General features: G+C 31.0%; 1 protein-coding gene across 9 annotated transcripts in view; it reads right to left on the reverse strand.

The window, feature by feature from the left end:
- Naprt (nicotinate phosphoribosyltransferase) overlaps positions 1 to 17,879 on the reverse strand; it is a 90,467-nt gene that overhangs the window by 58,485 nt on the left and 14,103 nt on the right. For 4 of the 9 annotated variants that reach the window (XM_075296256.1, XM_075296248.1, XM_075296255.1 and 1 more), the window contains exon 2: positions 14,812 to 15,131. In XM_075296256.1, coding sequence (XP_075152371.1) covers positions 14,812 to 14,911 — 100 coding nt within the window. In that variant the 5' untranslated portion in view covers positions 14,912 to 15,131. Of the gene's footprint in view, positions 1 to 14,811; positions 15,132 to 15,225; positions 15,431 to 17,879 lie in introns of those variants that run through there. The other 5 variants (XM_075296249.1, XM_075296253.1, XM_075296251.1 and 2 more) reach the window with 5 other exon arrangements.

The raw sequence follows: 17,879 nt of genomic DNA on the forward strand, positions 1-17,879 counted from the left end.
CTAAGTTCCAAACATTTTGTATTTTTGCATCCAAATTCAATACTGTTGTCTTCCAAAAAACAATATGTTATTTTGTGAACATATAATATGTTTGGAAGCATTTTGCACCCAAAAATATTATATGCTTAAAAAAATTCTCCCAAACAATATTGTGCTAAAAATTTTATTTATTTATTTATATATTTACAGTCATAATGAATTATGAAAATAAACAGGTAATATAGGTGCTAACAACATAGGTTTTCGACCTGAATGCTCAAAATTTTGTTTCTGCCTAATTGTATATTCCCCCACATCTTTCTCACTTCCACGACATTTTTTAGTTCTTAGCACCTTTTTCTGTAATACAAACATTGTAGAAGAAATTATTCATTTTTTTTATTTTAATTTTACCTTTTGCCGGACGGGGATTCGAACAGCGGACCACACAGTTTGTAAGGATCAAAGAAGTAGCTGATCAATTGCCCAAGGAAAAATAAAATGTTAATTTTGTAATAACAAGCAACAACCACCAACTTAATTCAATATCGCTCCATGTTAAAAAGCGCTCCAAGCTACTAAACACATATATGTTTATAGGCTATTTCTAAATTAATATATGTTTGCATCCAAGCATATTATATTTACAAACATTTTATGTCCCAAACATAATATGTTCTAACATATTAACATATATGTCCTAAACATGTTATGCTAGTTTATGAACATTATATGCGTGCACTCAAAAATATTGTGTTTAAAAATTTGTGTTCCAAACATATAATGTTTATAGCCAAACATATGAAAAACAGTCTTTTTCATCCGTGTATATTTGAAGCCTTTTAATCCTTTCACTACTGAAATAAACCTAATGTTAGGTTAGGTTAAATTGGCAGCCCGATTAAGATTCAGGCTCACTTAGACTATTCAGTCCATTGTGATACCACATTAACTAAAAGTACCTATTACATATGGGCACTTCTAGTTTTAACCGCTGAACCTTCTCGATTATTTTTCTTTGCTGAACCAACCAGATTGTTCCAAAAACATTAGCAGACTGCTAACGTTTTCCAGATCCGCCAGTAATCTGAAGCTATATGCTCCTAAAAGTGGTTTGCGCTTTACACAAAATGCAGGACACTCACACAAGAGGTGTTTAATTGATTCTTTTTCCTCCGCATCATGACAGCTCATACAATAGTCATTATACTTCGCGCCAATAGTTTTTGCAAAATCGCCTATCAGGCAGCGACCCGTTATAGCAGATATCAGGAGTGATATCTGACGTCTCGAGAACAATAGCATATCTAGTGTGCGGTTTAAGTTGAAATGGGGCCATATTTGCTTGGTGTCGTTACAACCCCTGCAATTCTCCCATCGAACATTTGCCATCATAACAGCCTTCTCACGCAGTATGAGCTTGCAGGTAGCTAGGGCATACCAACAAATTCTAGTTTCCCTGGAATATGTAAGGTAGTCCCTAACCTTGCCAACTCATCCGCTTCACAGTTCCCCGGTATGTTCCTATAGCCAGGTACCCATATTAGGTGAATATTGTACTGCTCCGATGACCGTTTTCGAGTTGAGGAACACAGTCCAAGGATTTTATTGCAGGTTGACTGTCTGAGTATATATTAATGCCCACATTTTTTCGAACATTACTTCTCAGCCAATTCGCCACCTCTCTTATTTCTAATATTTCAGCCTGAAAAACACTACAGTGATTAGCAGAGATGGTCTGTATCAAACTTTTTTAGGTTTGCGACTGTCGCAAAGTTGTAAACGTCACATACGCGTCGTAAATGTAGAAAAAGTAACAAAAGTCGCAAACTCAAAATATTTTAGTCGCGTCAGCTAGGCAGCGAATTCGATGATATCCAAGATGGTATGTACGAAGAAGTTGCAATTCTTAGGAATGTTCACAATTTTCGGTTTTAGTCCCCTCATTTTCCCTATTATCTTTTGCACGAGTACAGGGGAACCGAGGATTTTCTCGTCCTTTCTTAGCTTTAAGTTCAGTCTCCTGTCCAATATAACCCCAAGGTATTTTGCACACTCACCAACGGGAATTTCGATACCACCTAAGCAAATAGGCTTGACCATGGGAAAACTTTCACAAATTTCTGCAGAAACTCAAAGCGAATGCTGTCAATCTAAATTAAAAAATTTTCAGGATTTGTTCTATTCAAAATTTGGTTTTCTACTGTAGGTTTACGACTTTTGGGACATACGTATTATACCGTCGCAAATGTATGTCGCAAAAGTCACAGTTTGTGACAGGCCAACCCTGGTGATTAGGTAATCTTTTCGCTATTCGAAATTCCAGTTCTTTAGAATATACTCCGAACCCCACTTGTCCATCCAATTTGGAGCCATCAGTGTAGAAATCTATATATTCTTTATTCCCCGGGGTCTGTGTGCACCACGCCTCACTGTTGGGGATTAGAGTCTCAAACTTTTTGTCGAAAAGTGGACCAAAGTGTAATCCACTACGTTAGGCACATCTGGCATTATTTTGAGGACCGAACTGTGACCGTAACTTTTTTCCGACCACAGCGATAGCTTGCGCAACCGCACACCCGTTGTTGCAGCTGACTGTTTGGCCAAAATGTCTAAAGGCAATAGATGCAATATGACATTAAGGTAATTTGTTCCTGTCTTGCTGAATGCGCCTGAAATACACAAACACGTCATACGCTGAACTTTATCTAAACCTGTCAGTTTCTGAAGTGCCGGCCACCAGACTACAACTCCATATAGCATTATAGGTCTAACCACTGCCGTGTATAGCCAATGCACAATTTTTGGTTTTAGTCCCCACTTTTTTTCCTATTGCCTTTTTGCACGAGTACAAAGCTACAGTTGCCTTTCTCGCCCTTTCTTCGATATTAAGCTTAAAGTTCAGCTTCCTGTCCAAAATAACGCCAAGGTATTTTGCACACTCACCAAAGGGAATTTCAATACCCCCAAAGGAAATAGGCCTAACCGTGGGAGTTTTGCGATCTTTGCAGTACATGACTAATTCTGTCTTTGCAGGATTTACCCCAAGACCATTGTCTTTCGCCCATTTCTCAGTCATCCGGAGGGCCCTCTGAATAATATCTCTGATTGTGGATGGGAATTTTCCCCTGACTGCCAGAGCATAATCATCTGCGTATGCCACCACTTTTATCCTTTCTTTTTCTAGAGTAACCAGAAGGTTATTTATAGCAACATTCCCAAGAAGAGGTGATAGAACTCCTCCTTGGGGAGTGCCTCTGTTCACATACCTTTGTATGTTTGCTTGTCCTAGTTTGGCTGAAATACGTCTCTTCATTAGCAGTTCGTCTAACAGCCTGAGTATACATGGATCAACATTCAGAGTTGTCAGTCCATTTAATATCGAGCTCGGATGGACATTATTGAACGCCCCTTCGATCAAAGACAATAAACTTAAGGAAGATAGGAAATTGGCTTGCGTCATACCAAATGTTGCATTTACCATGTTAGTTCCATACATGTTTGTAATTTTTTTATTTGTTTTTCGTTTTTATTTTTTAAATGAAAAACTTAATTTTCTTAATGAAACAATCTTAAATTTTAGGCAACAACAAAAAATTACATTTTCCCCTTTATGGAAATTTATTTCGTGCAATTAAATTCTTTTTAATTGCATTTTATTGCTATGTCAATACATGTCGTATACGCGTTTGGTTCGAGTATTAAACTAATGTGGTAAATGGTTTGATGTGCTCAGTAGCCAATCTCCCATCTTCCTCTTTTATTATCTTTGTCTTGTCTTGTCACAATCTGAGCAGAAATGTCTGATATTAAGAGATATAGTTGATTTTGCACCTACAGAGTTAGTATGCCACCAATATTTAGGCCATTATTAGAAAAGAGGAAATTGCTCAATAAGTTGTGGGTAATAAATCCAAATTTGTATAAATCGGTCAATATTATTATGTAAGAGCTACATATAAGTCTAAATACGATCGGCTAGTACATCAAAATTTGAAATTTGAGTAACATTCGTTAATAAATAAGAGTATTATGGCCAAATTTGGGAAAATAGTGCGATGCATACAAATATATGGGAGCTATATCTAAATCTGAGCCAATTTGTATAATAGTTTAGAGGAATGATTAATTCCCCAGAAGGTTACCTTGTGCAAAATCTGAGTACGATCAGTTAATAAATGAGTCCTCTTCCGTCAAAAATATGGTTATTAGGGGCAAATTTTTAAAATAGGTCGATAAATATATATGGGAGCTATATCTAAATCTGAACCGATTTCGATGAAATTTTGCACATACAGTTAATAACTATAGAAGATTACATTTAGCCAACTTTGAGTACGATCGGTTGATAAGTAAGGATTTTACGGCCAAATTTGACAAAATCGGGCGATACATATATATGGGGGCTATATCTAAATCTAAACTGATTTCGATGAATTTTTGCAGACTTGAAAGATAATGAAAAAGATTACTTTCTGCTAAATTTGACGACGATCGGTTAGTAAAAAAGTGCAATGTGAACCAATTTGTCGAAATCGGCGATACATATATACACCGAAAAAAGTAAACTGTTTTATAGGAAGACTAAACTAACTCGTACGAAAATTGAACTAAATTTTGCTATACATTTTGAGATTTCCCCAAAGCGTTGTTAAAACCAGGAAAATTTAATGCCCTGTTGTACTTTTTAACTACAGTTCACGAAATTACACTCTCTAATAAAAGAAAATATTAACTAAAAGTTAAGTAGAAAATCATTGGCGCCAAATCATGACCATTTTAACCATTCTTACTATTTTTGGGAATCATACGAAAATTTTCATTTGCTTTAGTTCATATTGAACTTATTTGTACGGTCATCGAACTTTATACTCACGTTTAGTTCATAAAATATTTGAGACATACTTAAAAAAATGAAAATTTCATTGGGCCGTGGAAAATTTCGCAAAAAGTAATAAAATTTAACTACTAACAAATATTTTTGTTTACAATAAAAAATAAGTCAAACTTAGCGTTAGTTTAACTACGGACATTTTTTTCTGTGTATGGGAGCTATATATATATCTGAAGCAATTTAAACCAAAATTGGAATGCGTATCCAGAACGTTAATTCTACTCCCTGTACAAAATTTAAAGCAAATCAGAGCAAAACTCTGGCTTCGGTGCCATATAAGTGTATATCGGGCAAAAGATATATATGGGAGATATATGTAAATCTGAACTGATTTTAACCAAATTCGGCTCACTTTAGACACTATCAATTACACTCATTGTGCAAAATTTAAAGCAAATTCTGGCTGAAATTCTGGCTTTTGGAGCCATATTAGTAGATATCGGGCGAAAGATATATATGGGAGCTATAGCTAAAACTGAACCGATTTCTTCTAAAATCAATAGGGTTCTATTCTGACCCAAAACTCATAATTGTGCTAAATTTGAAGGCGATTAGACTTAAATTGCGACCTAGACTTTGATCACAAAAATGTGTTCACAGACAGACGGACGGACGGCTAATCGACTCAGGGGCCGGCCCTGAGCAATATTGCCAAAGACACCATATGTCTATCTCGTCTCCATCTAACTTATAATACCATGTTCCACAGTGTAGCACATGGTATAATAAAAGATAATTCCAAGCAATATATAATTCCAAGTAAAAATGTTTTCTTAATTAAAAAAATAAAATAACCAGTCGCAAAATTTCTCAAAAAAATCAAGCTTTTTTATCCAAAAAGTTTCAGTTAATTTACAGATTATTTTTTTAAATCAAAATTTTTTTCTCTTCAAAAGAAAAACGTTCAATAGATTTAATTTGCAATTTATAAGAATATTCTGCAAAAGTATTCCATGAAAAATTAATTTTCTAAAGATTATTTTAGTTGCTTTTTTGGCAATTTAAGCATCCAAATAATTCAAAGTAACAATGTTTATTTTTTAAATTTAACGAAAAATAATCCAAAGATGGAAAATCCTCAAAATAAGCCTTAGCCTATTTTTCAAAGTTTTTTATCCTTAATCTAAAAAGTCTACATGTCAGTTAATTTACAGATTATTTATTTAAATCAAAATTATTTTTCGCTTCAAAAAATACCGTACAATACTTTTAGTTTGTAAAGTAAATTATACAAATATTCTACAAAATTTATATTTTTCCCTTCACGCAAAAAAAAATATTTTTGTTTGTGTGAAATGAAATGTCTTCAATCACAGAAATAATAGTATCAATCACCAAAGTCAATAAAAAAATTTATTGATATTATTAATTCTTTTTATTGATTTTTGTTCGAATTAAAAATTTCTTTGAATTAATTAAATTTTAATTGAGTATTTTTTAAAAATTTCCATGAAAAAATTATTTTCTAAAAATTAATTGCTTTTTGGCAAATGTTAATTAGTAAATTTAAATAAAACAATACTTAAATAGCAATACAAATTTAATTAGTCTATTTAAATGTCACCAAATTTATTTTCTAATCGATTAAGTGATTCTAAGTTTCACACAAAGAAAAGAAAACAAAACCAGTAGTATTTTCACAAGTCTTATCGCAGACATATATTTCTCGCTTTATTATTTAATGACTTTTAAAAACAAGACCAACGCCACCAACAAAAATAGATGAACATTTTTTTTGCAAATAAAATAAAAACGTAACAAAAACAGACGTGCCGCATGTGAGAAAAAATAAAAAATACAAACGATCACTCTCACTATTCATTGAATGTTCCGTGGCATAAATGAATCTATAGTAGAAAAAGACATTAAAAGCACAACAAACCAACTAGAAGGTAGATAAATAACGAAACACTGAACATAATGGGTTTCAAAAACTAACTTTTTCAGTCAAAGTCAAAGGCACGGATTCAGAAGAACAAACAATTTTACACTTTTACGAAAAGTTCTTAAAATTTAATTCCTATTTTATACTTCCTATTAGTAAAGTTTTTTTTTTTTAATACATATTCGTGATTTCGAAGATAGTTTCAAGACATAAACTAAATTTAGCATTACAAACATCTTCTACACTGACTAAATATGAAATTTAGGTATCCTAAATATTAGGACATGAATTTTTAGTATCGCAAATATTATATATTAACATCTCTCCCAGTAGAGCCATTTTTTATTATAAATATCATTTGAATTGTAAATGTATTGAATTTTAACGATTCTAGCTTGCACCAACCAGGATAGTAATTACTTCTATCAGATGAAAGAACTTACTTACAATGGACTTTGATAGTATCAACTTATTTAAAATGTTGTGAAAATTTTATTTCTATAGAAAATTTTGTCTAAACTTTATTTCTATAGAAAATTTTGTCAAAATTTTATTTCTATAGAAAAGTTTGTCAAAATGTTATTCCTATAGAAAATTTTATTTTTATAGAAAATTTTGTCAAAATTGTATTTCTACAGAAAATTTTGTCAAAATATTATTTTTATAGAAAATTTTGTCAAAATTTTATTTCTATAGAAAACTTTGTCAAAATTTTATTTCTATAGAAAATTTTGTCAAAATTTTATTTCTATAGAAAATTTTGTCAAAATTTTATTTCTATAAAAAATTTTGTCAAAATTTTATTTCTATAGAAAATTTTGTCAAAATTTTATTTCTATAGAAAATTTTGTCAAAATTTTATTTCTATAGAAAAGTTTGTCAAAATTTTATTCTTATAGAAAATTTTGTCAACATTTTATTTCTATAGAAAATTTTGTCAAAATTTTATTTCTATAGAAAAGTTTGTCAAAATTTTATTGCTATAGAAAATTTTGTCAAAATTGTATTTCTATACAAACTTTAGAAAATTTTGTAAAAATTTTATTTCTATAGAAAATTTTGTTAAAATTTTATTTCTATAGAAAAGTTTGTCAAACTTTTATTGCTATAGAAAATTTTGTCAAAATTGTATTTCTATAGAAAATTTTGTCAAAATTTTATTTCTATAGAAAAGTTTGTCAAAATTTTATTGCTATAGAAAATTTTGTCAAAATTGTATTTCTATACAAACTTTAGAAAATTTTGTCAAAATTTTATTTCTATAGGAAATTTTGTTAAAATTTTATTTCTATAGAAAAGTTTGTCAAAATTTTATTGCTATAGAAAATTTTGTCAAAATTGTATTTCTATAGAAAATTTTGTCAAAATTTTATTTCTATAGAAAAATTTTGTCAAAATTTATTTTCTATAGAAAATTTTGTCAAAATTTTATTTCTATAGAAAATTTTGCCAAAATTTTATTTCTATTGAAAATATTGTCAAATTTTATTTCTATAGAAAATTTTGTGAAAATTTTATTTCTATAGAAAATTTTGTCAAAATTTTATTTCTATAGAAAATTTTGTCAAAATATTTCCAATTAAAATGTTGATTGAAGTTGAAAAAAAATTCCAATTAATATCTATAGAAAATTTTGTCTACATTTTATTTCTATAGAAAAATTTTGTCAAAATTTAATTTCTATAGAAAATTTTGTCAAAATTTTATTTTTATAGAAAATTTTGTCAAAATTTTATTTCTATAGAAAATTTTGTCAAAATTTTATTTCTATAGAAAATTTTGTGAAAATGTTATTTCTATAGAAAATTTTGTCAAAATTTTATGTCGACACAGGAAAAAATATCACCAAAATATTTCGAATTAAAATGTTGATTGAAGTTGAAAAAATTTCCAATTAATACATTTATTGATACAATTCACATTTTAATCAAGTTAAGTTAATAAAGTCAATGAATGAAAGTTTTACAATTTTTAATTAAAAAAATAATTGATACAATAAATTTTTTTGTCAAATTCGGAAGACTAAGTTAAAAAAGGGATGAGCATCTTTTGTTTTTTTAATTTTTGAATAAAAATTTATTTCAAGCAATCAATTTCTTATCAAACTAAAAACAAAAGTCAGATTAGAAAGTAATTGAAAATTACTTTAAAATCGTAACTCAATTAAAAAAAAAAATAATTAAGTTTTGCAAGCAATATTCAATTAATTTTTGAATTGAATCAATTAAAAAATTAATTGAAATTTTCACGCCAAATCAATTAATTTTTTAATCAAATATTTGTTTAGGCCCAATTAAAGCTGTGATTGATACTATCATGTTCGTGATTTTCATTTATTTCTATAGAACATATTTTTCAAAATATTTGTTTCTATTATATTAATTACTTTTTTTAATTAAAACTTCTATAATTTAAAGAAATTTGACTTTAATAGTATGAAAATTGCATTTATTTATTGACTAAAATAAAATCTGAATATACCAAGTCCAATCTTGCTGAAATTTCGGCAATAGCCATTAACGAAAATGTACCACACGATAGTAAATCGGTGGGGCTAAATACTTCTCGGCTCATCCTAAATAGGCACTGCTTTAACTCTGATCATATTCCAAAGTATCCCCTGTACTCAGCAATCTCCTCTTACACACAAGAAAATTTTGTATCTCATTCAATCATGAAATTAATTGATCCAATTAATTTTTTAATTGGAATGCATTCAATCACAGAAGTGATAGTATCAATTAAAAAATTAATTCACTCGATTAAAAAATTAATTGATACTATTAATATTTGTGATTGATTTTTGTTTCAATTAAAAAGTTTGTTGAATCAATTAAATTTTAATTGAATAATTTTGAAAACTCAATTAAGACTTTAATAGGAAAAATTTTCGTGAAATTTTTTCTGTGTATTTCAATACGCTAACTGACATGTCTAGATTTCACATTTGTTATCTTTTCTATAAAAGATGTTTTTACTGCAGTTTAGGCCCTGAAGTCTTCTGCAAATCCAAATGTTGTATAGTCTTCGACACGCCCGAACTGTATTTACTTGTTTTTTTTTTAATCATTTTAAACAAAGAAAACCAATGTGCATAAAATATTTTGTGCACAGACTTTCTTAAGTAGGGCTATAAAAATGTTATTGAACTTTAGATAATATAAAAAATCTTCTACGGAAAAAATGTTTAGAATTGTGATAGCATTTGACCAAAGGTCTTTGTTGTTTTTCAACAATATTTGAGAGTGCCACACAAAAATAGAAATTTAGTGCCTATATTTAAAAGGTCAGAAGAACCAAGGTATACATGATGGAATACACACGCCACACACAATTCCATCGTCGAAATAATTATATAGAGGATAGTTGGAAGAAAGTGTTACACTGATATATCTGAGAATCTACACTGAAAAAAATATTGTCGTGAGGTCAAAGATTTAATGTCTTTAAAATACGAAAGCATATTTTGCTTAGCATAGAAGACGCATTTCTCTAATATAAAGTTTTTTTTTTTTATTATTTTTTGCTTAATTTAATAACATGAAATAAAACTGAGAAGAAAAGCTTTATACAAATGAAGTACATAATTTTACTAAATTCGAAATTTGCACAAAATAGTTTAAATTTTTCTGCCATAAGTCAATCTTAATTAAATTGTACCAGTCTTGTGCATTTTAAGAATTTTTACTCCAATGTTTTTTTTGTTCTATTCAATTCAATTCAAACATTTATTTATTGAATTAAGATCTCTTGGGCCATATATAGCTTTAAAACAAAACTATGAAATTTTTAAACAAAAAATGTTCTTCGATTTGCCAAAAAAAACTTACTACATTTAGTAAAATATTTTAGTTAACAATTTTTAAACTAAACATACATTTTCTTTCATGGTTTTTGGGTTTAGCCACAGTGCAATTAGAAAGAAAATTTTGATTAATTTTAGAAAATGTACCTACATTTAAAAAAATTAACTAAATATAAGATACCACATCGATTTCACAATAATAAGTATTAATAATTTTATGAACTAGAATAGAATTATATTGGATTTAATGTCATATAGAGTTCGCTTTTTTGTACCGATTCCGAAGGGCCTGCTTCTTTCACACAGTACCAAGTAGTTTTGCAGAATACATCCTTTTTTATACCCTCCACCATAGGATGGGAGTATATTAACTTGTAACACATCGAAATATTGTTCCAAGACCCCATAAAGTGTATATATTCTGGGTCGTGGTGAAATTCTGAGTCGATCTAAGCATGACCGTCCGTCCGTCTGTTGAAATCACGCTAAATTCCGAACGAAACAAGCTATCGACTTCAAACTAGGCATAAATAGTTGTTATTGATGTAGGCCGGATGGTATTGCAAATGGGCCATATTGGACCACTTTTACATATAGCCCCCATATAAACCGACCCCCAGATTTGGCTTGCGGAGCTTCTTAGAGAAGCAAATTTCATCCGATCCGGTTGAAATTTGGTACGTGGTGTTAGTATATAGTCTCTAACTACCATGGAAAAATTGGTCCATGTCGGTCCATAATTATATATTACCCCCATTTAAACCGATCCCCAGATTTGACCTCCGGAGCCACTTGGGGGAGCAAAATTCATCCGAGCCGGTTGAAATTTGGTACGTGGTGTTAATATATGGTCTCTAACAACCTTACAAAAATTGGTTCATATCGGTCCATAATTATATATAGCCCCCATATAAATCGATCCCCAGATTTGACCTCCGGAAGCTCTTGGAGGAGCAAAATTCATCCAATTCGGTTGAAATTTGGTACATTGCGCTAGAATATGGCCGCTAACAACCATGCCAAAATTGTCAATATCGGTCTATAGTTATATAACCGATCCACAATCACACATAAATTGGTCCATATCGGTTTATAATCATTGTTGCCACTCGAGCCAAAAATAATCTACCAAAATGTTATTTCTACAGAAAATGTTGTTAAAATTTTATTTCTAAAGCAAATATTTATTGTCCAAATTTTATTTCTATAGAAAATTTTGTCAAAATTTTATTACTATAGAAAATTTTGTCAAAATTTTATTTCTATAGAAAATTTTGTCAAAATTTTATTTCTATAGAAAATGTTGTCCAAATTTTATTTCTATAGAAAATTTTGTCAAAATTTTATTTCTATAGAAAATTTTGTCAAAATTTTATTTCTATAGAAAATTTTGTCAAAATTTTATTTCAATTTTGTTCAAAATTTTGTGAAACTGAATTGTACACTCAGAGAAGGAATATGATCACCTCAACCATGTTTCGAGAGAAAATTGTTATTTTTGGACGGAGAACATGTAATATGTTTGCGGCAACCATGTTATTTTCTATAAAAAAGCGTATGTCTGACTTCGGCAACCATGTATATGTTTGCCGAGAAAACAACATTTTTGCGACAAAAATGTTCCATGGTCACCGTCCAAAAATAATATTTTGCCCTCGAAACATGGTTGAGATGATCATATTCCTTCTCTGCGTGTATATCCCTAACAAAGTCTTTATTTTAAAGAAGCCGAATCTTTGGTTCAGAAAGAATAACAAAATCCTTAAGAGAAGGTCAAAATCTTTATTTGGAATGTGTACTGCACAAAACATTCTAGCTATAACACTGCAAGTGTCAGGCAACAAACAAGCATCTGCAACAGCTTATCGGCATCAACTGTGGACCAAAATTGGGCATCAGTTGCAGCACAATATTGCATTTCCAAAAAGGTCCACATGAGCAATATTTGGTCCTGTTAAAATATTGAGGCTTTTTCAGAGTCTACTGTGTTTTGTCATAATTTATAGAGCATCGTTTAATTTTTTGGGTGTTCATTAAAAAACTGTATACTAATCACCAGTTTTATAGCCACTATTTGGTGCAGGTACCCAGAAGTGGACAATATGGACACATGGAGTTTTTGTAAATATGCTCAGGGACCACTTGCCGAATCGATGTCTGTCAGTTTGTAAAGCAATTTTTGTAAATCCAATCGACTTCACATTTGTCGCAAGAAGAGATTTCTTTTCTGAGGAACAAAATTTTAGACAAACTAAGTTTACTTTTGATCCTAACAAATGTTCTTTTGGAGTAAATAAAACTCATGAGATAAAATCGTTGCAACACTTAAACATTTTTTTTTTTGAATTATTAAAGTCAAGTTGACCTTAGTCCAAAAAAAATTTCTTTCATGTAAAGATACCCATTTTTAAGTCGAATCACTTAATTAACATAGAAGGACAAAACGACTTCATTGAAAAGTTTATCGACTTTTGGACAAGGAAAAATCTTTATATTAGAGAAATGCGTCTTCTTTGCTAAGCAAAATTCGCATTCGGATATGAAATCTTTGGCCTCACGACAATATTTTTATCAGTGTAAAATTTCGTTCCTGAGGAAAGTATTTTTTCTTTGGGTGTATGTGTTTTGGGTCAGAATCTATCCCTACTAATTTTGGTAGAAATCAGATTTAGACATAACTCCTATATATATCGTTCGCCAGATATGCAACCATATGGCTCCTGAGGGCAGAGTTTGCCCATGATTGCACAGACAGAAGGGTTTTCTTTTCTGAGGAACTAAATTTTGGGCAAGAAAAGCTTGCTTTAAAGCAAAAAAAAAATATCGTTAAAAGCAATTATAAAAGATCAGAGATAGTCGTTGAATCGCTTGTCATAACATATATTAGTTTTTTTTTTTTGATATAAAACAAAATACTTTACAAGAAATGGTAGTTTCGTTTGCGTAAACGTTCGTTCCGGACGAAAGTATTTTTTCTTTGCGTATAGATATAGCTTTCAAATATGATAGAAAATCTTATATTTTACATCCATTTTCAACGTGATTTTTCTCCAATTGATTTTATATTTCACATAACAGGTTGGCTGATAAGTACCCGGTCTGACACATAGATGGCGTCGCTATTATTAAATGCATACTATTTTTATATAGTACCAACCTTCAAATGATCGTGTCAAAATTTGACGTCTGTAAGTCAATTAGTTTGTGAGATAGAGCGTCTTTTGAGAAGCGACTTTTGTTATTGTGAAAAAATGGAAAAAAGGGAATTCGTGTTTTGATAAAATACTGTTTTCTGAAGGGGAAAAATACGGTGGAAGCAAAAACTTGGCTTGATAATGAGTTTCCGGACTCTGCCCCAGGGAAATCAACAATAATTGATTGGTATGCAAAATTCAAGCGTGGTGGAATGATCACGGAGGACGGGGAACGCAGTGGACGCCCGAAAGAGGCAAAAAAATCCACAAAATGATTTTGAATGACCGTAAAATGAAGTTGATCGAGATAGCAGAGGCCTTAAGTCATTCAGAACGATGGCAAAAATTCATGAATTGGGCTTCGAATTGCTTCCCCACCCACCGTATTCTCCAGATCTGGCCCCAGCGACTTTTTCTTGTTCTCAGACCTCAAAAGGATGCTCGCAGGGAAAAAATTTGGCTGCAATGAAGAGGTGATCGCCGAAACTGAGGCCTATTTTGAGGCAAAACGGAAGGAGCACTACCAAAATGGTATCAAAAAATTTGAAGGTCGTTGTAATCGTTGTATCGCTCTTGAAGGGAACTATGTTGAATAATAAAAACGAATTTTGGCAAAAAAATGTGTTTTTCGTTGTTAGACCGGGGACTTATCAGCCAACCTGTTAGAGAGTAGATTTAATCCGAATTTGAATGACATCGATTCAGATTTAGATAAACATTTTTGTAACCAAAAAATTTATTCCGTTCCACCCTAATAGGTATATAGAAACACACATTGTATGCAAAATATGCATATGCATTTAGATCGAGATACGTATAGAATATATTATTTGCATACTTATTGAATTGTTCCTAATGTTATCGTTTATGGATATACATACGACACATCGGAAATATTTATGCAGATATTTTTTTTTTTTGGTGTCGAAACACTTAACCACTGAGCAACAAATGCAAACCAATTCAAATATGCAAACAACTATTCACCAAAAAAAAATCAAAACAATAAATACTATCTCATATTTGAGAGCAAAATAAAAAAAATAAAACTTACCAGTTAGCAATGGCTGCACAACGCCATTCTGATTCATACGACCACGATCCATAAATTGTCCAACGCCTGAATTACTGCAACTCAATTCACGGTCACTCATAGTGGTTATTTGTCACAACGGCAAAAAGCTCAATGGAGATAATAAAAAATGACACTATATTTTGTTTTTGTTATATTTTTTCTTCTTTTTGTGTGATTTATATTATTTACAAAACAATAAACCAAGGAATGGGATTTGTTTTCGTCTTCAAACTTTCTTAATTTTTTTTATCGTTTTAATTTCTTTGAGCCGCTTTTTTGTGGAATTATTCTAAAATAAACTGAAATATAGAATAAAATAAAAGTTCACATTTTAATTTATTTTCATTTTTGATATAGCCAAACAAAAAAAAACGATACAATAAGCAGACAGACAACACCATAAACATTTAAATGTCAATCAATTTCTTATTTATTGAAGAAAGCTAATTCCGAAATCGTATAAAATTTAATTCCAACAACTCTCGACTTCCATCCCTCATACACTAATCACGGCAACAAAACAACGTTCCAGTTCAGCGTACGATCGGTTACTGATTTGTGTGTTTCAATATACTTTTTATTTGCTCCAATGTCACGACAACTTTAGGGGCAGAATAGCAAAAAAAAACTTGAGTAAAACCGATTGAAAGGCGAATGGACAGACAGACAGACAGACAGATCTTTCTCTTGGGTTTTACTTTACAACAAAAAAGTGGACATGCTTTTTTCAAAAGGGGGCAATAATTGTTTTGCAAAAAAAATGAATCTAATCTATCCCAAAACAACAACAAGAATCTGAGAGGGAGAATTTAGCCGAATATACTACAACATCTCTCTCTCTCTCTCGAATTCATTTAAATTGTTTCTCTTTTGCGTACCGCTGATATCTCATCGTCGGCTAAAAAATAAAATCATAAAAACGGAAACAACACTGTCATATAACAATAATCAAGTTATTGTTGACGACTAATTACGATGCTTTCGACTCATGTAGACAATTTTACAGTAATTTACACATCTTTGTCACGATACAAATATTAGCATAATTAAAAAAACACAATTCCAATGGTATAGTGGATAATAAAAATGTTGAAGGTACATTGTTGAAATCATTGAGATAAGCACCCCTTTAATTTGCTTTTAATTTTCTCCTTAAAATTTCCGTGTTAAAATATTTACTATATATTTTATACTTTTTTTGGGTACTTTTTAAGCAAAAACATCGTCCCATTTGGTACCTGTATCATTTTTACGACTATCATATAATATTTTCTCCGTAATCATGATCCATAATGCTAATAAAAATAACACGATCGTTATCTAAAATCGTATCGTCTCGAAGCAATAAATATTCGTCCTAATTAACAACATGGCCTCCATTATGATATTAAACAAAACAGGTTTGTTCCAGTTAAGGATAAAAATATTCTTTGCCCGGCATAAAATTGAATAGTTTCACATAGTATATTCATTTTACGAGGGCAGTTCGGAAACTTCTTAGCCCAGCACAAAAAGCGCGGTATAAACAGAAAAAAGTTAAGTGTTTTGGAAACTTACATTTCTGTTATGAACAAATGTTAAATTTTGTTTCGATCTGGCAACTCCTTCATATAGAAACAGGTGTTCAAAAAAGACGCATCCGCATTTTTTTACAATGCAAAAATTAGAAATGCGTGCTGTCATTAAATATTTACATAAAAAAGGTTTATCGGGACAAGAAATTCATAATGATATGGTGAATGTGTTAGGGTAAAGTGCTCCTTCATATGCAACAGTAAAAAATTGGGTTGCTGAATTTAAACGTGGTCGTACAAGCATTGAAGATGAACCACGCAGTGGACGTCCAAAAACAGCAACAACAACAGAAATTGTAGCCAAAGTGCATGATATGGTATTAAATGATCGACGAACGAAAGTGCTTGAAATTGCTAATATATGGGCATCTCTAATGATCGAATCCATTTAATTTTGCATGAAGAACTACAGATGAAAAAGCTTTCTGCAAGATGGGTGCCACCGTGGTGCAATGGTTAGCATGCCCGCCTTGCATACACAAGGTCGTGGGTTCGATTTCTGCTTCGACCGAACACTAAAAAGTTTTTCAGCGGTGGATTATCCCACCTCAGTAATGCTGGTGACATTTCTGAGGGTTTCAAAGCTTCAAAAGAACAATCCAAACAATGGACTGAAGCTGGAGGAAGTGCCCCAAAGAAGGCAAAAACAATTCAATCGGCAGGTGAGGTTATGGCAACGGTTTTTTTGGGACTTCAAAGGTATTTTATTGATTGACTATCTGCAAAAGGGTAAAACAATAAATTCAGAGTACTATTGCAACCTTTTGGATCAATTAAATGTACAAATTCGAGAAAAACGTCCTGACTTACAACACAAAAAAATAATTTCTCATCAAGACAACGCACCAGCGCACAAGAGTGTGTTAACAGTGGCTAAAATCAACGAATTAAAGTACGAGTTGCTTGACCACCCACCTTATTCTCCTGATTTAGCTCCCAGTGACTTTTACTTGTTCCCAAATCTAAAAAAAAATCCTTGCTGACAAGCGTTTTACCTCAAATGAAGATGCAATTACAGTTGTAAACCACTATTTTGAAGACCTTGAGGAAAACTATTTTAATCAAGGGATAGAATTGCTAGAAAAGCGTTGGACTAAGTGTATTGAAGTTTCAGGAGATTATATTGAAAAATAAAAATATTTTTGAAAAACTAACTATTCTCTTTCATTGATAGGCTAAGAAGTTTCCGAACCACCCTCGTAATACTATAGTATATATTTTTGTCAATGTCAAGGACTATTTAATCATAGAAAAAGTCTGCTAAATACAGCAGTCTGGAATTGCTGTTATATTTTTGTACTTCTAGCGGACAACCATTCGTAAAATTTTTGTTACTCAAATTATTTATTATTATGCTATCAGGAAACATTTCTTTTGCTTTTATGCCTTAATTTGAAAAATAATCAGATTTTCAGCACATACAGTCATCGGCAAAAGTATTTTGACAATTTTTTTTTATGAAATATTGAACAT

This window comes from Haematobia irritans, chromosome 2, assembly GCF_050003625.1.
Source record: "Haematobia irritans isolate KBUSLIRL chromosome 2, ASM5000362v1, whole genome shotgun sequence".
Lineage (NCBI taxonomy): Eukaryota > Metazoa > Arthropoda > Insecta > Diptera > Muscidae > Haematobia > Haematobia irritans.